The 15,892-nt window shown below is 42.2% G+C and overlaps 1 protein-coding gene across 1 annotated transcript in view; it reads left to right on the top strand.

Annotated features, from left to right (window-relative positions):
- arap2 (ArfGAP with RhoGAP domain, ankyrin repeat and PH domain 2) overlaps positions 1–15,892 on the top strand; it is a 166,868-nt gene that overhangs the window by 88,434 nt on the left and 62,542 nt on the right. The window contains exons 13-14 of the mRNA XM_085451178.1: positions 2,600–2,774; positions 14,646–14,771. Of these exons, the coding sequence (XP_085307304.1) occupies positions 2,600–2,774; positions 14,646–14,771 (301 nt within the window). The remainder of the gene's footprint in view (positions 1–2,599; positions 2,775–14,645; positions 14,772–15,892) is intronic.

Here is a 15,892-nt window from a genome sequence, read left to right as displayed (position 1 = left end):
GTCTTGTACTGGTGGACTGGAGAGGGAACATCACAAGCTACGTGCCAGGAAGCATCAGCGGAGAAAGGAAGCCCAGCTGGCTGGCTCTCCTAATAATATTCTCTCGAGTGGTCGCTTGTCAAAAGTCTCCAGCTATCGTCGCATTTACTCTTTTGTTCATTCTCTGCCTGTCGTTCAACAGGGTTGACAAGAAGTCACAGTCATGGTCTATATACGAAAATATCTGGGCAGCAGTACTACTGCTTCTCATGCTTGACCAGGGCCAGACTGGATGCTACACTGACTCACTATCCCAACTTGAGGTATTACTTGAGTGTCCGGGCCAGTGTAGCTACGGTTTCTCTGCATCGAAGTAGGAAATATGTCTTTGATATAATGGCCCTGCTTTGTATTGTTATGAAGCAGGGTTATGTTTATATGCATTTTATTCTTATAAAGAAAAGAACAAAACCATCAGTGACAACACTGTTTTTCTGTTGTGTATAGTGTAGTCGTTTACACATTGGCTTGGCCAGTGAGACACAAATCCCTTTGGCGTTTCGTGAGGAGTGGTTTAGCAGCTTAAAACTTTTCCAAATATTATTCAGTATATAACTTTAAGATTCTCTTAGGTAGTGCAAAAAAAAAAAACTCCAAATGACACAACATGGTTAGGTTGTCTGTTGTGCTGCACTTCTGGTGACTTTGCAACATATTTTGATTAATGTGGCAGCTAAGGTGGTTACAAGCTACTTGCTAGTAGCTAAGTGGCATTAACATGTGCAGTAGCCAGGTTAACATCTATAATAACTGCTGGGGGCATTTTTATTCAGCCAATCAGAAAAGGTCTGCTTAAAGAAGCGAGTGGCTTTAAAAGGGGAGGAGCTAAAAACGTTGCGGTTGAACTGAGAGGCTGCATTTAATTTTGTTTTCTTTTTAAATCTATTTGTTGACTAAAAACAAAAACGTTTTCGGTAGAAATAAATAGAATTTCATGCCACACACCCCACAGTTTCAGTCAGTGATGGTACACTGGAACAGTATACAAGGTGAATGTTGGATGAATAAGAAACAGAATGTTGGCATCAGTAAACTCTTCTGTGGTTGTCCGTCCATCCATCCATCCATCCATCCATCCATCCATCCATCCATCCATCCATCCATCAATTCATCCTTCCTTCCTTCCTTCCTTATAGTTTTCCTCTGCAGTAGCTTTGTGTCTCTTAGTTGGAGAACCCTGCTCATTATTGAAGTTTCATAGTGACTGGTGGAGGCGTACAAATGTATAAAATTCATGGAAAAACCAACCTCACTCTGTTCCACCAGAACCGCTTCAGTCTGCCTCGGCATTGATTCTGTAGGTCTCTCTTGCGTTGCTGGAGTGATGAGACACCTTTCCTCCAAAGGATACTCCTTATGTGTCATTTTGATAGTGATGGAAAGCTCCCATGTGTGTTGAGTTCTGGTGATGAGAAAGCCGTGACATCATTTTCATAATTACCAAACCATTCGGAGACCTCTTGTGTCCCCTCGATGAGTCCTGAAAAAGACCATTTCCAACAGGATAGAAAAGGTTCATCAGAGGATCAAGGTGATCACCCGGAACAACTGTGTATTGATTCGCGCTGACCCTCACTCTAAAGGAGGGCATCGAGGGTGCTCAAACAGAGCAACAGATCTTCCTGAGAGGAGGGGTCAAGGATTTTCCTTTAATTATTACCCGCCTGCACACTGCACTCTTTGTTTAGGCTCATCCTGAACGTTTAATACATGCTCTGTTTATCCATGCACAGATTACATGGCTGTATTTATCAGCTTCTGATTCATATATATATATATATATATATATATATATATATATATATATATATATATACATATATACATATTCCATGCTTGGTTTGTTTTCCTGCAGGAAATTCACTCTATCTTGCTTCATCGCAGCCTGCTGCTGTTCTTTTGTACTTTTAGCTCACTTCGTTGTGTTTCATGTCTTTATTCCCACATTTCTCTTTGTGAAAATTGTTAGTTTCATTATATTTAATATGGCCCATTTGTCCTCTCCTTATTTGCTATATTCCTTTTTTTTTAGCTCAGGGTTTTGAGCTTTAATGATTCCCACTGGGAGTATTAAAGTTTGATCGCATTTTAACTTCTCTTTTGAGATCAGCGGGTGGAACTCAATTCGTAACTTTATGTGGTTTTCTGACGCCGCTTTATAGACTCTTTGTCCTCTATCAACCTGGCAATCGCGCATACACGTACGCAGCAACACCACGCTGCTCCTCCTACACAGAGAAGTGAAGCCATACTTACATTTCCAGAGATTTTTTTCACTGTCTCTATGTCTGTTTTTTTTTTTTCTTTTAAGGCATTAATCCAGCTACAGAAAGCTACTTAGAAATCCAATGAGCTGCTGCTCCACTTCTTCATTCTTTTATTAGGCTATCACAGCAGGAAATGGAAAGTGGCAGGTGGACGTCCATAAATGAGATTTGCGACCACTAAAAATGAGCCTCGGGAATCTGATTCACAAACACGCCGAAACTGCAAATAAAATGTGAGCGAAACTCGCAAATAAGTTCATCACGGGCCCTTGTATCTTCTTTTATGTGTGAAGGCGCTGTGTGCAGCTGTGGTGTCCTCTGATGTGCTGCAGACCATGGCACTCGTGTTCAGCGGGGCAGATGTTATGTGCGCCACCGGGGATCCAACCTACTCCACCCCGTACCTCTTGGCTCAGCGCGCTGGCCAGAAGCTGCAGATGGAGTTCCTGCACCAGAACAAACTGTGCGGTAAGCAACTTTGTTACTGTCTCCTCTCACTTTGAAGCATCCGAAAAGCGCGTTTCCGCTGCGCATACTCGTTTTGCTTCATTAACGAAGGCAACAGGAGTTGTACTCGGAAACTTTTCCGTGGTCAGTGTTCAACACAGTTGAGGTGCCAAGGCAACAGAAAGAATAACTCATGTATTCTTTTGGCCGAGTTAAAAAAAAAAAAAAAAGAAAAGAAAAAAGCTGACACGTTCTCATAAATCTGTGAAAAGGCCTTTAAACCAGGTGTGCAAGTTGGACTTTTACAACCATCAGCACCACATATATTCTGCCCCTATCCCTTCTACTTTAACAAGCCAATCATGTTTAAAGCCCATACTCACCGCTGTGCCGCCACGTTCATAAAATCACAGAGGGAGTTTTTATTTTTTCCCTCCCTCTCCGCCGTGAATAGGAAATAAAGACAGAAAAACCCACAAATATGAAGCTGGTGAGTTTTAAGTTAAAAGTTCTCTCTCCCTTTTTCTCTTTCTCCATCTCTCCCTCTGTCTACTTCCCCCCCTGCACCCACCTTTTGTAATACCCACCTAATGTCCCCGGTTTGGAGGCACGCCACAGATGTGCTGTGTCGTGTGGCTTCCTCGTGATGGATGTGGGTTTTTTTCTTCTCTTTTTTTGCCGATGTTGAGGACGTATTAAATTAGAAGCGCGAGCCGGGCTGCTGTTGGCTGAGGCAGGTGAGGGAGACTTTCGCGGGGACTGTAGTTTACATAATGTATGCGCTGCATCTGTGTGCACTTGCCGGCACCGAGCCTGTTAGGGACTCTCTAATTGCTAGCGTGGGTCACCTGGTTACTGTGGCAACGGCCATTACTTGGAGGTGTGCTGGCGAAGCGCGCGAGCGGACGGGCAGATAAATGCGCGCGCATTCTTGCGGCACGCTTCAGACGTACTGTCGATCTGAAACGTGTAGAAAGGCCACGTCTGTGTGCTCATTATGTGCCTGCGAGTTGCAGGGCTTCATCATTAACAGATAGATGTGTATGAACAGAGTTTTCCTGTCTGAATAAACTGAACATCTATTGTGGACAAGCAGGTCCAGGGCCAGGGAGGCTACTGAAAACCAAAAATATGACTCCTGCAGACTGACTCTATTCTTTGGCTGTAACGGAGGGAACAATCACCACTGCAGCACTTTGGAAATTAGATCTAAATGACAGAGACAAGGAAAGTGCTCCTAACCGTAAAGTTTAGCCAGAACAGAGACCTTAAGGATGACTAAATGTCTCTATATATGTGAAACTGGCAACATGGTACCACAATCTTTTCTTAATATCCTGAAATAGCAGCTCAGTATCCCCTGAAATTACATTTATATTTGACAGTTCTGCAGCCACATGATTTATGTTCAGTACCAATGTAGGAAGCAGTGTGCCTTTTATTTAGTAAGGCAGAAAGTACAGATGTGGAGGCTGTGGTGGTTAGGTGGCTCTTTGCAGGAGATCAAAGTTTAGATCGTATCTCAGCCCAGCAGTTAGGCTTGGTGTCAATTTGCATACTTCTTGCATCTTGTACTTGATGCAAAATAAACTCACACTTGTGTAGCGTGAGAATTTTAGCCTTAGGCTGTATTTAAAAGATGGACATGAGAACAGTTTTTCAATATAAATGCCACCTTCTCAGTATTTTACAATCAGAAGTGAGGAACAAGGACACTGCATATGTTACGGTATGGTTTAATCACAAAGTCTGCTCAACCCAAAAAACTCGAGTGGGTATTATACAAAATAAACATTTTATATGGCTTGAAACTAGTAATCTCAGTGTCCATCTAATGCTACAGTCACACCAGAGAAAACTGTGGTTGGAGATTGCAGCATGATCAGAATTACAGCGACTGTGTGCAGTGAACTTGTGATCTTATTGCCTGTCGGTCTGTTTATCAGTCAGATTGTGATGTAAGTGGGTCAAGCTGGGGATTGAATGCAATCCGTTAGTGACAAATCTGTGAAAATTGCAGATCTGTTGCTGTCGACATACGCAAAAGCAGCTCCTGACATTCACACTTCAACCAGAACCTCATAGATTTAGAAACTCAGAAATTCCTCCAGAAATAGTGACGTCGTTTCTGCAAGAAGAGATTTTACTGCAAAGTGATGTAGACAACCCTGCTTTTATATAGGAATATAACCAGTATACAACCAGATGGCAACCAGTTGAGTCCACTGAGCTGTTACGCTCATTGGAACGGACTGACTCAGATTGATTCCAGTGTTTGTGTTGACTGTTTATAGATTTAATGGCGAATAAAATTGTTTACAATTAAATTCTGCCTGTTCAAGTCAGACTGCCTCGCTGGGAACCACCTGTGCAGTCACTTTGTGATTGAAGGTGCTGCACATTCAACCTCTGGACAACCAGTTGTGGCAGCTATTTGTAGTTGGTCACAAGGAGGTTGGCAACCTGTGTTATTTTAGTGTGGATGGACTTTTATGTAGGCTTTACGATTTTAGCAGAGCGTGTAGCCTCTCACTGCACACATTGCTCAGTTTTTTCGCAGTGAAGATGACAGCATCCACACACCCATCCATCCACCCATCCGTCCACCCATCCATCCATCCATCCATCCACCCATCCATCCATCCATCCATCCATCCATCCATCCATCCATCCATCCATCCATCCATCCACACACCCATCCATCCACCCATCCGTCCACCCATCCATCCATCCATCAATCCATCCATCCATCCACCCATCCATCCATCCATCCATCCACCCACCCACCCATCCATCCATCCATCCATCCATCCATCCATCCATCCATCCATCCATCCTCTTCTACAATTCAGGTTTGCAGGTGGGTTGGAGACTATCTCAGCTGCCATAGGGTGAGAAGCAGTCTACACCCTGGACAGGTCGGCAGTCGCAAATCTAACACAGATATACAACCATTCACACTCACACATTTGGACAATTTAGAATCACCAGTTAACCTAACCCCACTAACTGCATGTCTTTGGACGGTGGGAGGAAGCTGCAGTACCCGGAGAGAACCCACATAGACACACGGCGAACAATAATGCAGAAATGTGATGTGAGACGAATTCTAGTTGTTGATTTTTATTTTTTTGAATCATAATCACTACCATTGTAGTGAGATCTTAGGTTTATATGGAGCTTTGTATCGTGCATGTGTTTGGTTCTGCTTTTGATTTCAATTTGGCTCACTATGGATGTAGCCAGCGACGCTGCGGGACTGGGACCTCTTTGTGACGATCTGCTGTACATATGCAGTCCGCAGACAGGCTGGAAATGTCAAATAAGTGAGAGACAGACTTGCGTGTTAAGGTAGATTTAGTAAAACGAACTACAGCCACGATCAAACATGTTTTTCATCATGGTTGCACAGGTACCTACAGGTACTAAAGATTCCAAATAAAAGGCCGAGAGAGGAGACTGTCCTGCTGTTTTATGTGATGGAAAGAAAAATAAATAGTTGTGCTGTGAAAAGATTAAACCTCACCACAAAATGTGTCCGGACTCCCTCTTCTGACATTTTCCTACTGTTGGACGCATTGTCAGATCGCACAAAGCTGCAGAAAGCAGTGTCTGCATTGTTTTTGTGCGTGTGGGCCCCCAGAGTTTGCAGGCAGACTCGTGAAAATTTAGATTAAACAGAAAATGAACTTTTTCATTTGTTGTGTGCAGCGTTATGTCTGGCAGATTCCGGGAACAATTCAATACCCACATGACACCATCCCTACTGTATAGCATGGAGTTGACAGAGGGAGGAATAAAAGGAGAAACACAGCAGCCAATATTGAGGGCAAAACTGAGTTCAGAGCGAGTTTGGAGTTTGAAAAGACCTCAGCCTTACAGTTGAATTTTCCAGCAGGATAACGATTGAACACATGCAAGGACAGATATAGGTATTTTAAGCATTTGCAGAAGCAAACCACTATGTCTGGCTGTGAGCAAATTTCTTTTTTCTGCCCGTTTGCTTATCTTGTAAAACCCAAATTCACATAAAGAGTGACCTTCAGGCCTTTATTCGACCACCACGTCGTGCTGTAAACCAGACAAACGCGGCCTATTTCAAAACTCGCTATCCCCGTGGTGTCAGACTGGAATGAGCCAGCAATAAACAGGCACCCTGAAGAATTCTTTCTCCTAACAACTAAACTCCAAATCGGACTGCCTCTTGGTGTGTGTGTAAAACATCGCCGCTGTCTCCGTTCACAGTGTGAATTGCGCTCCCAGTTTGTGAAAATAAGAATAGGGACAAACCCTCTATTATCCCAGGATGCGGTGAAGCCCCCCAAAAGCCAAAAACCAAAGCTGCAAGCCCCGCTTTTCCCAAAACCGTCTCCACACTCTGCTCCCCCCATGGCGGCTAATTTGTAGCCCCGGTGTTTGGACATCTGCTGATAGCAGATAGCATGGCCACTTCATTAGCTTCCTTTCTCTGCGTGTTTGTAAGGAGGGGGCCTCCACGGACCTCATTCTCATGCTCGCACCTGCTCGCCTCAAAGCACCTCGGGACACTGACGCTTTCTTACAATTTTTAAAATGACGTGTATTTGATCTTACTGAACAGACAGTGTTTTCACTTAGAGAGTGCATGTTTTTATTCATATTTCCACACCGACTGTGGGCCTAAATTTCATTTAAAGTGATATTAGAAAGGTCTTAAAAAGCATTACGTGTAACTTGTTTAAGCCTGAAAGAGCAATTTGACCGGTTATAGAAATATTAGATAATACAGCTGTTAAAGCAGCTCCTCCAGCAGATAATATCAGTGCAAAGCGTGGCATAAAGAAAAGCCTGCTCTCCTCAGGACTGCAGCACTTCTCTGTAAACGCAAAACCCCTGCCATCTGAACTATTTGTAAAATGCTAAACCCCATAAAAATTGTACAAATGTTGGCTTTAAGCTCACAGTTTTAACGAAACGACTTGCACATCTTGTTGCGTAACACCCGCCCTGCTAGGCATCAGCTAATGCCTACAACTGTGAGGAGAACAATGTAAACATGTAAATAGTGTTTTATGGAGGCTCTTCACTCCACCCAGGAGGCCGTTGTACTGTGAAACCGAGCCGTACAGCAATGCCTCTTACTTTTGGCATCATTCCACTCCTTAAATGACACACCATGGATTTGGAGGCAAAGAAGTTTTATTGTTGTCGCCCTAGCGTCCCTGATGCCCTGAATCTTGCGTCACATTAAAAATTTATCTGGCAGACTTTTCAGTGTGGGTAATAAAAGGAACACACACACACACGCACACACACACACACACACACACACACACACACACATATATATATATATATATATATATATATATATATATATATATATATATATATATGAGACACTAAATCAAACTCGCGTCTCTATTTCACCCCGTTGTTAGCTTCAATGCAAGACTGGCAGGTTTTTTTTTCTGTCCTTGTTGACATTGTTTATGTTTTCGACCAGTTCCCTCTGACTGTACGCAGGGCAGTAAGAGGGTTAGGAGGTCGCAAAAAGCTGCTCAGTGTTTGGGTAAATTAAGGTGAAGTGTTTGTTTGTGGATGGTTTGAATTTTAAAAGTGTTTGTGTGTGTTTGTGTATGTGTGTGTGAGCATGGCCTCCAGCTATACAGCTCAATAAATACAATAGTTTCTTTTTCTTTAATCCTAAGAATGACTATAAGTTTATACACTGAGGAAACCTCTGGCTCTTTTTATCTTTAGCTGACTTAGGCGTTCCTTTACGCTCTTCCCGCACGTGTTCTGTATTTGTGTTATCGCTTACCTCATTGCTCTGTGCGCGCGCGTTTGTGTAGGTGTGTGCGTGCATGTGTGTGACCGAGCTCCTCTGATTACCCCACTGTCCACTGCTTGTTGGGGACCACTTTGTGACCGTTGCCGTGGGCGACCAGATGGCTAATTGAGCACTCTGTCATGTCACCTCCCTTCACAGGGGACTGAGCCAATCGGCGCAGGCCAGACTTCTCAGCTGCCGCCCCCACAGACATCACAGTCCCATCTTAACAGAGTCCAGCTTTAGGGGCCCAGAGGGGTTGTTTAGAAAGCTCACAAAGGGAGCCTTGTTACAACTGATACCACATCAAGCCACTGGCTTATTTACATTTTGTCAATCTGAATGGTCGACAGTGGAAAATGTGTGCATGTGCGTCCGCGTATGTGTGTGCGTAGACTCACTTCCCTGCAATTTGACTGCGAAAATCATATTCCGTGTATTTATGATGCCGTAATTGGCAGACATATCCTCTGTTAGATTCACAGCTAGATTACAGATGCTGCTAACTAACTTGGCACGGCATTCCTTGGCATCACATCAAAAGTATATTACTTGTTACGAATAGCCAAGAAAAAAGGCCTGTGTCCTGCAGAAATGATGCTGCTGCTGTTGGGATGTTGCTTTATACGAGCTCGGCTGTAAATGGATGAAGGATGACGTGCATTTGTGAGCTGTTTTTCAATGTAATTTTCCCTTGAAGTCTTCATTGATATTTACTTGATAAACTTGGCCAGAATCACAGTTACGTAAAGAAAAAATGCCAAAACTGATGCATGTTTATTAATTAAATCATTGATGGATTATTAATTAGCATTAAAACTTTTTTATACTTCTTATATTTTGTTTTTTTTTAATAACTTGCTAAAGATTAATTTGGCTATTGCAGCTGATGTTAGTGCTGAATAATGTAGTAGCTACAAAGGTGATGTAGTTCTTGCCTGTTGACCAACAACAATCCATCCAAGTTCAAATGGAGCATTTGGATTTAATAAGTGGATTTTGTACTGAAGGCTAATTTTTAAACATGCTATTCAGGGTGGGAACTACTTCTTCTTGGACTCTTTTGTGTACCCTATGATGCATCATGGCCCCGAGAACCATAATTATATAGATATGCATCTGGCTGGGGGCCCATTTAGCTCACCTGGTCGAGGCTCAACAAGGCTCAACACAGTGGCCTGGTTTAAGTCTTGACTGGGACCCTTTTGCTGCATGTCTTCTCCCACACCCATCGTTCCACCTTCCTGTCTAATTTTAACTGTCCAATCACATAAAAATGAAAAAATGCCCCTCTGTGTATTTTGTCAGCTCCTTCAGTTAAAAACACAATGAAAATTCTCTGAATTTTTAATATTCTTTTGACTTTTATCCCCGTATTAGATCTTTGAGCCTTTAAAGTAGGGCTGGGCGATATGACCCAAAATTCATATCTCGATATTTTTTAGCTGGATGGCGATATAAGATATATATCTCGATTTTTTTTTAAAGCCATAAGTTAAGAACAAAAAGAGAGTTTTTAGTCACACTGTGTCCCAGATGTCACACGGGCACTTTTATTTACATACAGCGTAGATGTACATGAAGAAATTACTCAAAAATAAATTATCAGCATTTATTAAATAATCATGGTCCATAAATAAAAGAAAACAATGTTGGTTTTGTGCATAACAAAAAGCTCACAATTGTGCAGTCAAAATGTAAACTAATAGACGCTGAGCATAATAACAAAGAGACAGATTTCACAGCTGCACCACGTCTCTGAACAGGTGCCATTTGTGGTCCTTAAAGACACACAGTACGTATCACTCCGCAAGGCTCCTCCTCGGTAGCCGTAATCCTCCGACAATCCATCAAGTGGTGCAGCTCCGCAGCTTAGCAAAGTCATATTAAAACATTTTTTGACAGATTGCTGAGCGCTGTGTACCACATAAAATCGGTTCGCGGTCAGTAAGCACAACCAGAATTCATACATAAGGCGCACTGTCGATTTTTGAGAAAATGAAAGGATTTTAGGCCGTGCAGCCCCTCCTGGCTGCATGTCGTTAGCGCGGTTAGCTCGTTAGCGCGGTTAGCTCGCTAACACGTTGACGCCGTCCAGCCCCACGCACGGTAACTCGCTAACGGAGATTTTCCGCTTTCATCTTGTCATTGCCTGCAGGTGAAGCTATGGGGGAGGGGGAGTTGTGTTCAGTGAAGGAGAGGCGAGGCCGAGTAACGTTGCGTAGAGACAAAAGTGGACGAAAGAGAGGCAAACCTGCGGCTCCACAAGTATAATTATAACGTAACATAGACTATATCGATATAAACGATATTGTCACATCTCATATCTCGTATGAAAATATATCGATATTTTTAAAAAACTCGATATATCGCCCAGCCCTACTTTAAAGCATGCAAATGCCCCTGTGAAGTCTGAGCGTGTAGGTTTTCTCCTATTCAGAAATTATACTTTTCACACCTACGAGTCTGCAGGGGTCATAAATGTCGTCATCAGAGGGTGAACATGAGGCTCCGTGCAGACGTTGTGTAGTACGTCTATAAGGACTCTGCACTGCAGAGGCACCGACAACACGTGGTTCCTGCACACAGACTGCCAAACAGAGTAATAACAACAACTTACTCAACCATGGTGTCTGAGGCTCTCCAGACGGGAGCATAATCCCAGCCTTAATGCAAACTGTATGACGTGAACAAAGCAGCAGCTGCAGAGACTTGCAGGAAAAGGGAGGTTTGATTTCCTACTTCTATAGAAAAATGAACATAGACATTATGACTGAGGGAACACACGAGCATTATTAAGTGGACAAAAATAAGCTGAACGGATATTAAGTCATAATGTTTTTCTTGTTTTGTATTCACCTTTAAGGCAGAGTTTGATCTGTTCTTATATCTCTCTAACATTGGCTAACAGTTTGCTAATAAGATGCTGCAGTAACACAGGCCCAGAGACTCCTCGATGACCCCCTGATAACCGCTCGTCTCCAGGGGGGAAAATGCGTATTCCCTTACCAGTTGCGCGTTTGCTTGCTGTCGCTGCACAAAAACTGGCATATTAGAAGAGGTGTATAGTGCTGCACTAAAAAACCTCTTTGCAGTTGGTTTGGTCACCAGCAGATTACCACAGTGTCAGTGTTTCCATGGAAGATGCCAATTAGTCTGTTATTACTCACCAACTATTTGCTATATGGTTGTGAGACTGTAAAGAGAGCAATGAAAACTGCGAATGGACGCACCATTAATTTTCAAAATAAAAGCCGTGGCTTTTGAAACCTATTGGTTTCAGTGGTCTTCAGTGTCACTGTGTTTAGTTTTGTCCACATTTTGCCACGTTTTTATCAATTTTTGCTACCACTTGGTGATCAGGTAGCAATTGTTTGTGAAGGACTTGGCAGCTTCTAAACAAATAACGCGCTACAATAAGAATGACCAAAACATTCGTAAGGTGGTTTTCCTGTCCAGTACCCTGCTTGCAAGTGATTACATCTAGCAGTAGCCTAAGTTTGTTTCTTATTCACATTTCTTTGTGTATTTCTAATAGGTTGCTTGTTTGTTTTAATATGAGAAAAACATATTTTTTATGTTTTGATATGTTTTTATGCCTTTAGAACCCTTTGAACCTTTACGTTTGACATGGATTTGAAATTGCAATATATATACTGTCCTTATTTGTGTTTGAGTCTATAATTACATTTCAGTTTTTAGAGATTCATGGCTTGTTCTCTTCTTGGTTTCTTTGCACCACTGAAACAATTTTGGACAGTAAAAAAAATGCTTTCTATAGAGACGTATGATTTTTGCTGTAGTTCTTAAATGCTCTGTAAGTTGGGCTTCTAAATCCTTTTTTATTACGTGCTTACTTGATAGTTTACTTCAAAGCAAAGAGTATTAATGCACATTTGAACACAATTAGCTCGTCTGACATAATGAAACTACACACATAACGATGTTCAGAATAAGCTTTCTTGTTAAATTAACTGGCTGTTTTTTCGCTGGGGAACGATACGCCGTCCTGAGAAGAGGCATTAGTGGTGTTACTAAAGGGTAGAAATGTCACTTCAATCAAAAGTGGTTTCAATTAAAGTTATTTTACCTTGCTTGATGAGGGAGCTGGAGGTAGTGAAGATAAAATCTGTAAGATATTTCCAAGGCTTTGGCAGAAAATTGAACCCCAGAATTGAAGCTAATTGAATTTGAGAATGATAAGGTTGAATGTGGGGAGCTCTTGAAGTTTGCGAGAAAAAGAGAGAAAAATGAGTGACTTCTAATTTTAATGGACAAAGATGAAGCGAGGACACAGTGTAGAAATTATTCGGGTTTTTTTAACAGATACAGCACGTGGAGGACTCTGCCACGAAGTGCTCTCACAATGCTGCGTCTTTGACTTTGTCACATGGTCACTCTCTTTCAATGTCATGAATAAATAAACACCAACTTGTATAATCACTTTTTATGCTGCTTGTGAAAAAAAAGAAGATAATACTGTGCTGCTTTATTGATGCCCACGGGAAAATGCTTTCCATATGTAGGTCAGTGCACGAGTTCAAGAACAGCAATTGTGAAGCCAGTGGGGATTCATTGTCTTGCTTATGGGTCCTTCAGTAGTGTGAAAGCCTCCCAGAGCTGGATCGGGGATTCACATATTCAGCTTGAAGGACAGACTTTTCAGTCAGGTATTTTATACGGATGACACTGGGAGAGAAAGCTCGAATCACGTGTGGGATTGGTGTTATTTTAATCTAAAACACTTTCCACATCCCAAATCTGAACAGCAAAATGAGATCTCAGCAGTGATTGGCATGCACTGGAGGCTGGTGTTAGGGGATCTGTTAGAATATCAGCTAATGCAAGCAGTGATTGTCATGTTAGCGTGTGTAGTGGAGCCACTGTACTATGGTTAGAGGGCAGACGCATCACCTTGTTGCCCCTTTCAGCAAATGTTCTTTGCAAGTGAATTATTTACTGAGTGGAATTCTACAGGAGAGAGATCACAAAGTTATTGAATACAGTATAAAAAATTACCCCAGAAAACAGCTTTGGGTGCACTCGGTTATTTTCCCATTGCCGATAACTTCGTCTATTTATGTGATTTTGCATATCGTATGATTGTTAAACCAATTTAAATGCTCACTTATTACGTTAAAACAATTCTTAAAAGCTGCAGTAGGCAGAGATCTAGAAAAGCTGAACCAACCGAAAGCACCACTGGACAGGAAATGGCATTTGCACTACAAATTAGGCCACACTCTCACTGGGCCACACTAGAGACTGGTTCGCGACCCACTGTAAACCTTTCCCTGACCGGTTGGTGAGTGGTTGCTGGAGGTTGCTGGCTATTGGTAGATAAATTTGTTTGCAAAGAGGTATACAGTGGTCTACCAAAAAACCTCTTTGCAACTGGGTTGGTTGCTAGTGGATTTCTGCAGTTAGCCATAGTGTGCATATGTCAACTACTAACCAAAAATGGGGAACAGTCGCCTCAAAGTAAGCTTTTAAAATTTGTTGACTCCAGCGGTAAGTCAAAAGTTTTGTTCAAAGGGGAACATTTCCCATTTCTGGACTGTCCTGCACTTCTTGCAGTTTAACCACCACTTGGCAAGTGGTTGGAGAATGTTTGGCATTTTGCATGCAGAATACAGACAACCACGGCAACTTGCTAGTGATCAAAGCAATTACTAGGTTTTTGGTGCAGCGATATATATCTTTGTGACCAATTGTACTGGCTGAATACCAGCAACCTACAACAACCAGGAGTTCAAACCCTAATCTCTCAGGTGAAAATGTCATTGGCTTTACTCCATTGCACCACAGCTTCTTACTTAATACTTCATCCCTCTGGGCCTCTACTTCACCTGATCTGATCTCTCTCCGGATACTTGAATAAAAGTAATAAGTAACTATTATTTTTTTCTCCAATGTTGCTTAAAAAATCTGATTACTCCAGCTTTAATTTTGCTTTGCATCCCTTGAGAAAAAGGTAACATAAATGGCAGTAAAGGAATGAATGAATAGACGGGTGCCATTACATTCTTTGAGGAAAACCATTTCTTTGCTCATGTGTTCCTCCTCTGCTTCCCTTGTAGCTTTCCCTCGACTGGACCAATGGTCAGAGAACGCCTGCCTGCCTGAGGCTTCCATCTTCATGGACGGTTTCCTCTACATCTCATCTTCATCTACCAAGGCGACGTTGGACCGTCGCGGTAGGGATGGTGAGTCAAAATGGCACTTTTGCAAATCACAGGCAAGTCCAATCCATCCATCAGTCCATTTGTAAGCAATATAAGCTGCATGTTTGTCAGAGGTCTCCTCCAGTTAAGCGCTGATCGATCAATCAGTGTCAGTCTGTCAGCTGTCAAACTGCCAATCGTTTAATCTGTACAGCAAGCAGTCACAGTCACAACGATCAATGAATTTGTCTTTCAAACGAGTTCTTCCTCGTCCTCTGGGAGGTCTTGTCAGACACAAGTATGTTAGATGAATCATCAGTGAATGCACTACGGAAGCACGGAGCAAATCTGACAAAAAACTACAACAAAAAAACTAATTAAAGAAAGAATTTTAGCACAAATCCGTTGGAAATGTACCTGAGATGCCTTCTCCAAAACTTCAAATTTCTCTTTCTTTTGTCTTCCAAGCGAGTTTAAAACTTTTAATCAGCTTCCATTTCTCACCCAACTCATCAGCTGCTGCTGAACCTCCTGCTCTGCAGTGGTCCCACTTCTCCAAACAGCTGGAGCATTTCTAGGGCCCATGGGTAATTAGGAGAAGGAGCCAGCTTTGGGTAATGCCTCTGGGGAAGGGGGTTATTGGGAAGGTGGAGGAGTGGGACGAGGGATGGGGGAGAAACACTACCTGCCACTTGAATGAGCTAAATCTCCTTCATGTTCAGCATGATCTACCTCCATTTCCATTATCCCACACATGCACTGCTCTCATTGGCGGTTGTACATGCTGGCTAATGAACAGGGCTGAGGTCTGGGGAAATTGCCTCTTAGAGAAAATTGTGGAAAATTTAGCCGAGTATCTCTCGAAAAATCTCATTATCCGCACAAATGAAATTCATTTTCATTTCATTTGTTAAAGGATAATTCCAGTGTAATGCAACTTGACTCTTAATTTCATAGTTTTTGGCCAAAATTTGTATTAGCCATAATAACGTGGTTACTCACTGAGGAAATTGGGAACAAGGTGATTTCATTGCAAAAGAAAAAAGCTCGACAAGAAACCAGAATGATCAAATGACCAGTTTTGAAGTGTATCTGAAAGGGGAAAAAAAAAGTCAGATTAATTCATTTTTTTTATATTCTGGTCATGTTGTATCAACAGAATG

This window comes from Copadichromis virginalis, linkage group LG3 (genome assembly GCF_057382275.1).
Source record: "Copadichromis virginalis isolate Kocher_CV1m ecotype Utaka linkage group LG3, C_Virginalis_male_GT1.1, whole genome shotgun sequence".
In the NCBI taxonomy this organism is placed as follows: Eukaryota; Metazoa; Chordata; class Actinopteri; order Cichliformes; family Cichlidae; genus Copadichromis; species Copadichromis virginalis.
The sequence above is the reverse complement of the archived record's forward strand: the minus strand, read 5'-3'. Positions and strand labels throughout refer to the sequence as shown.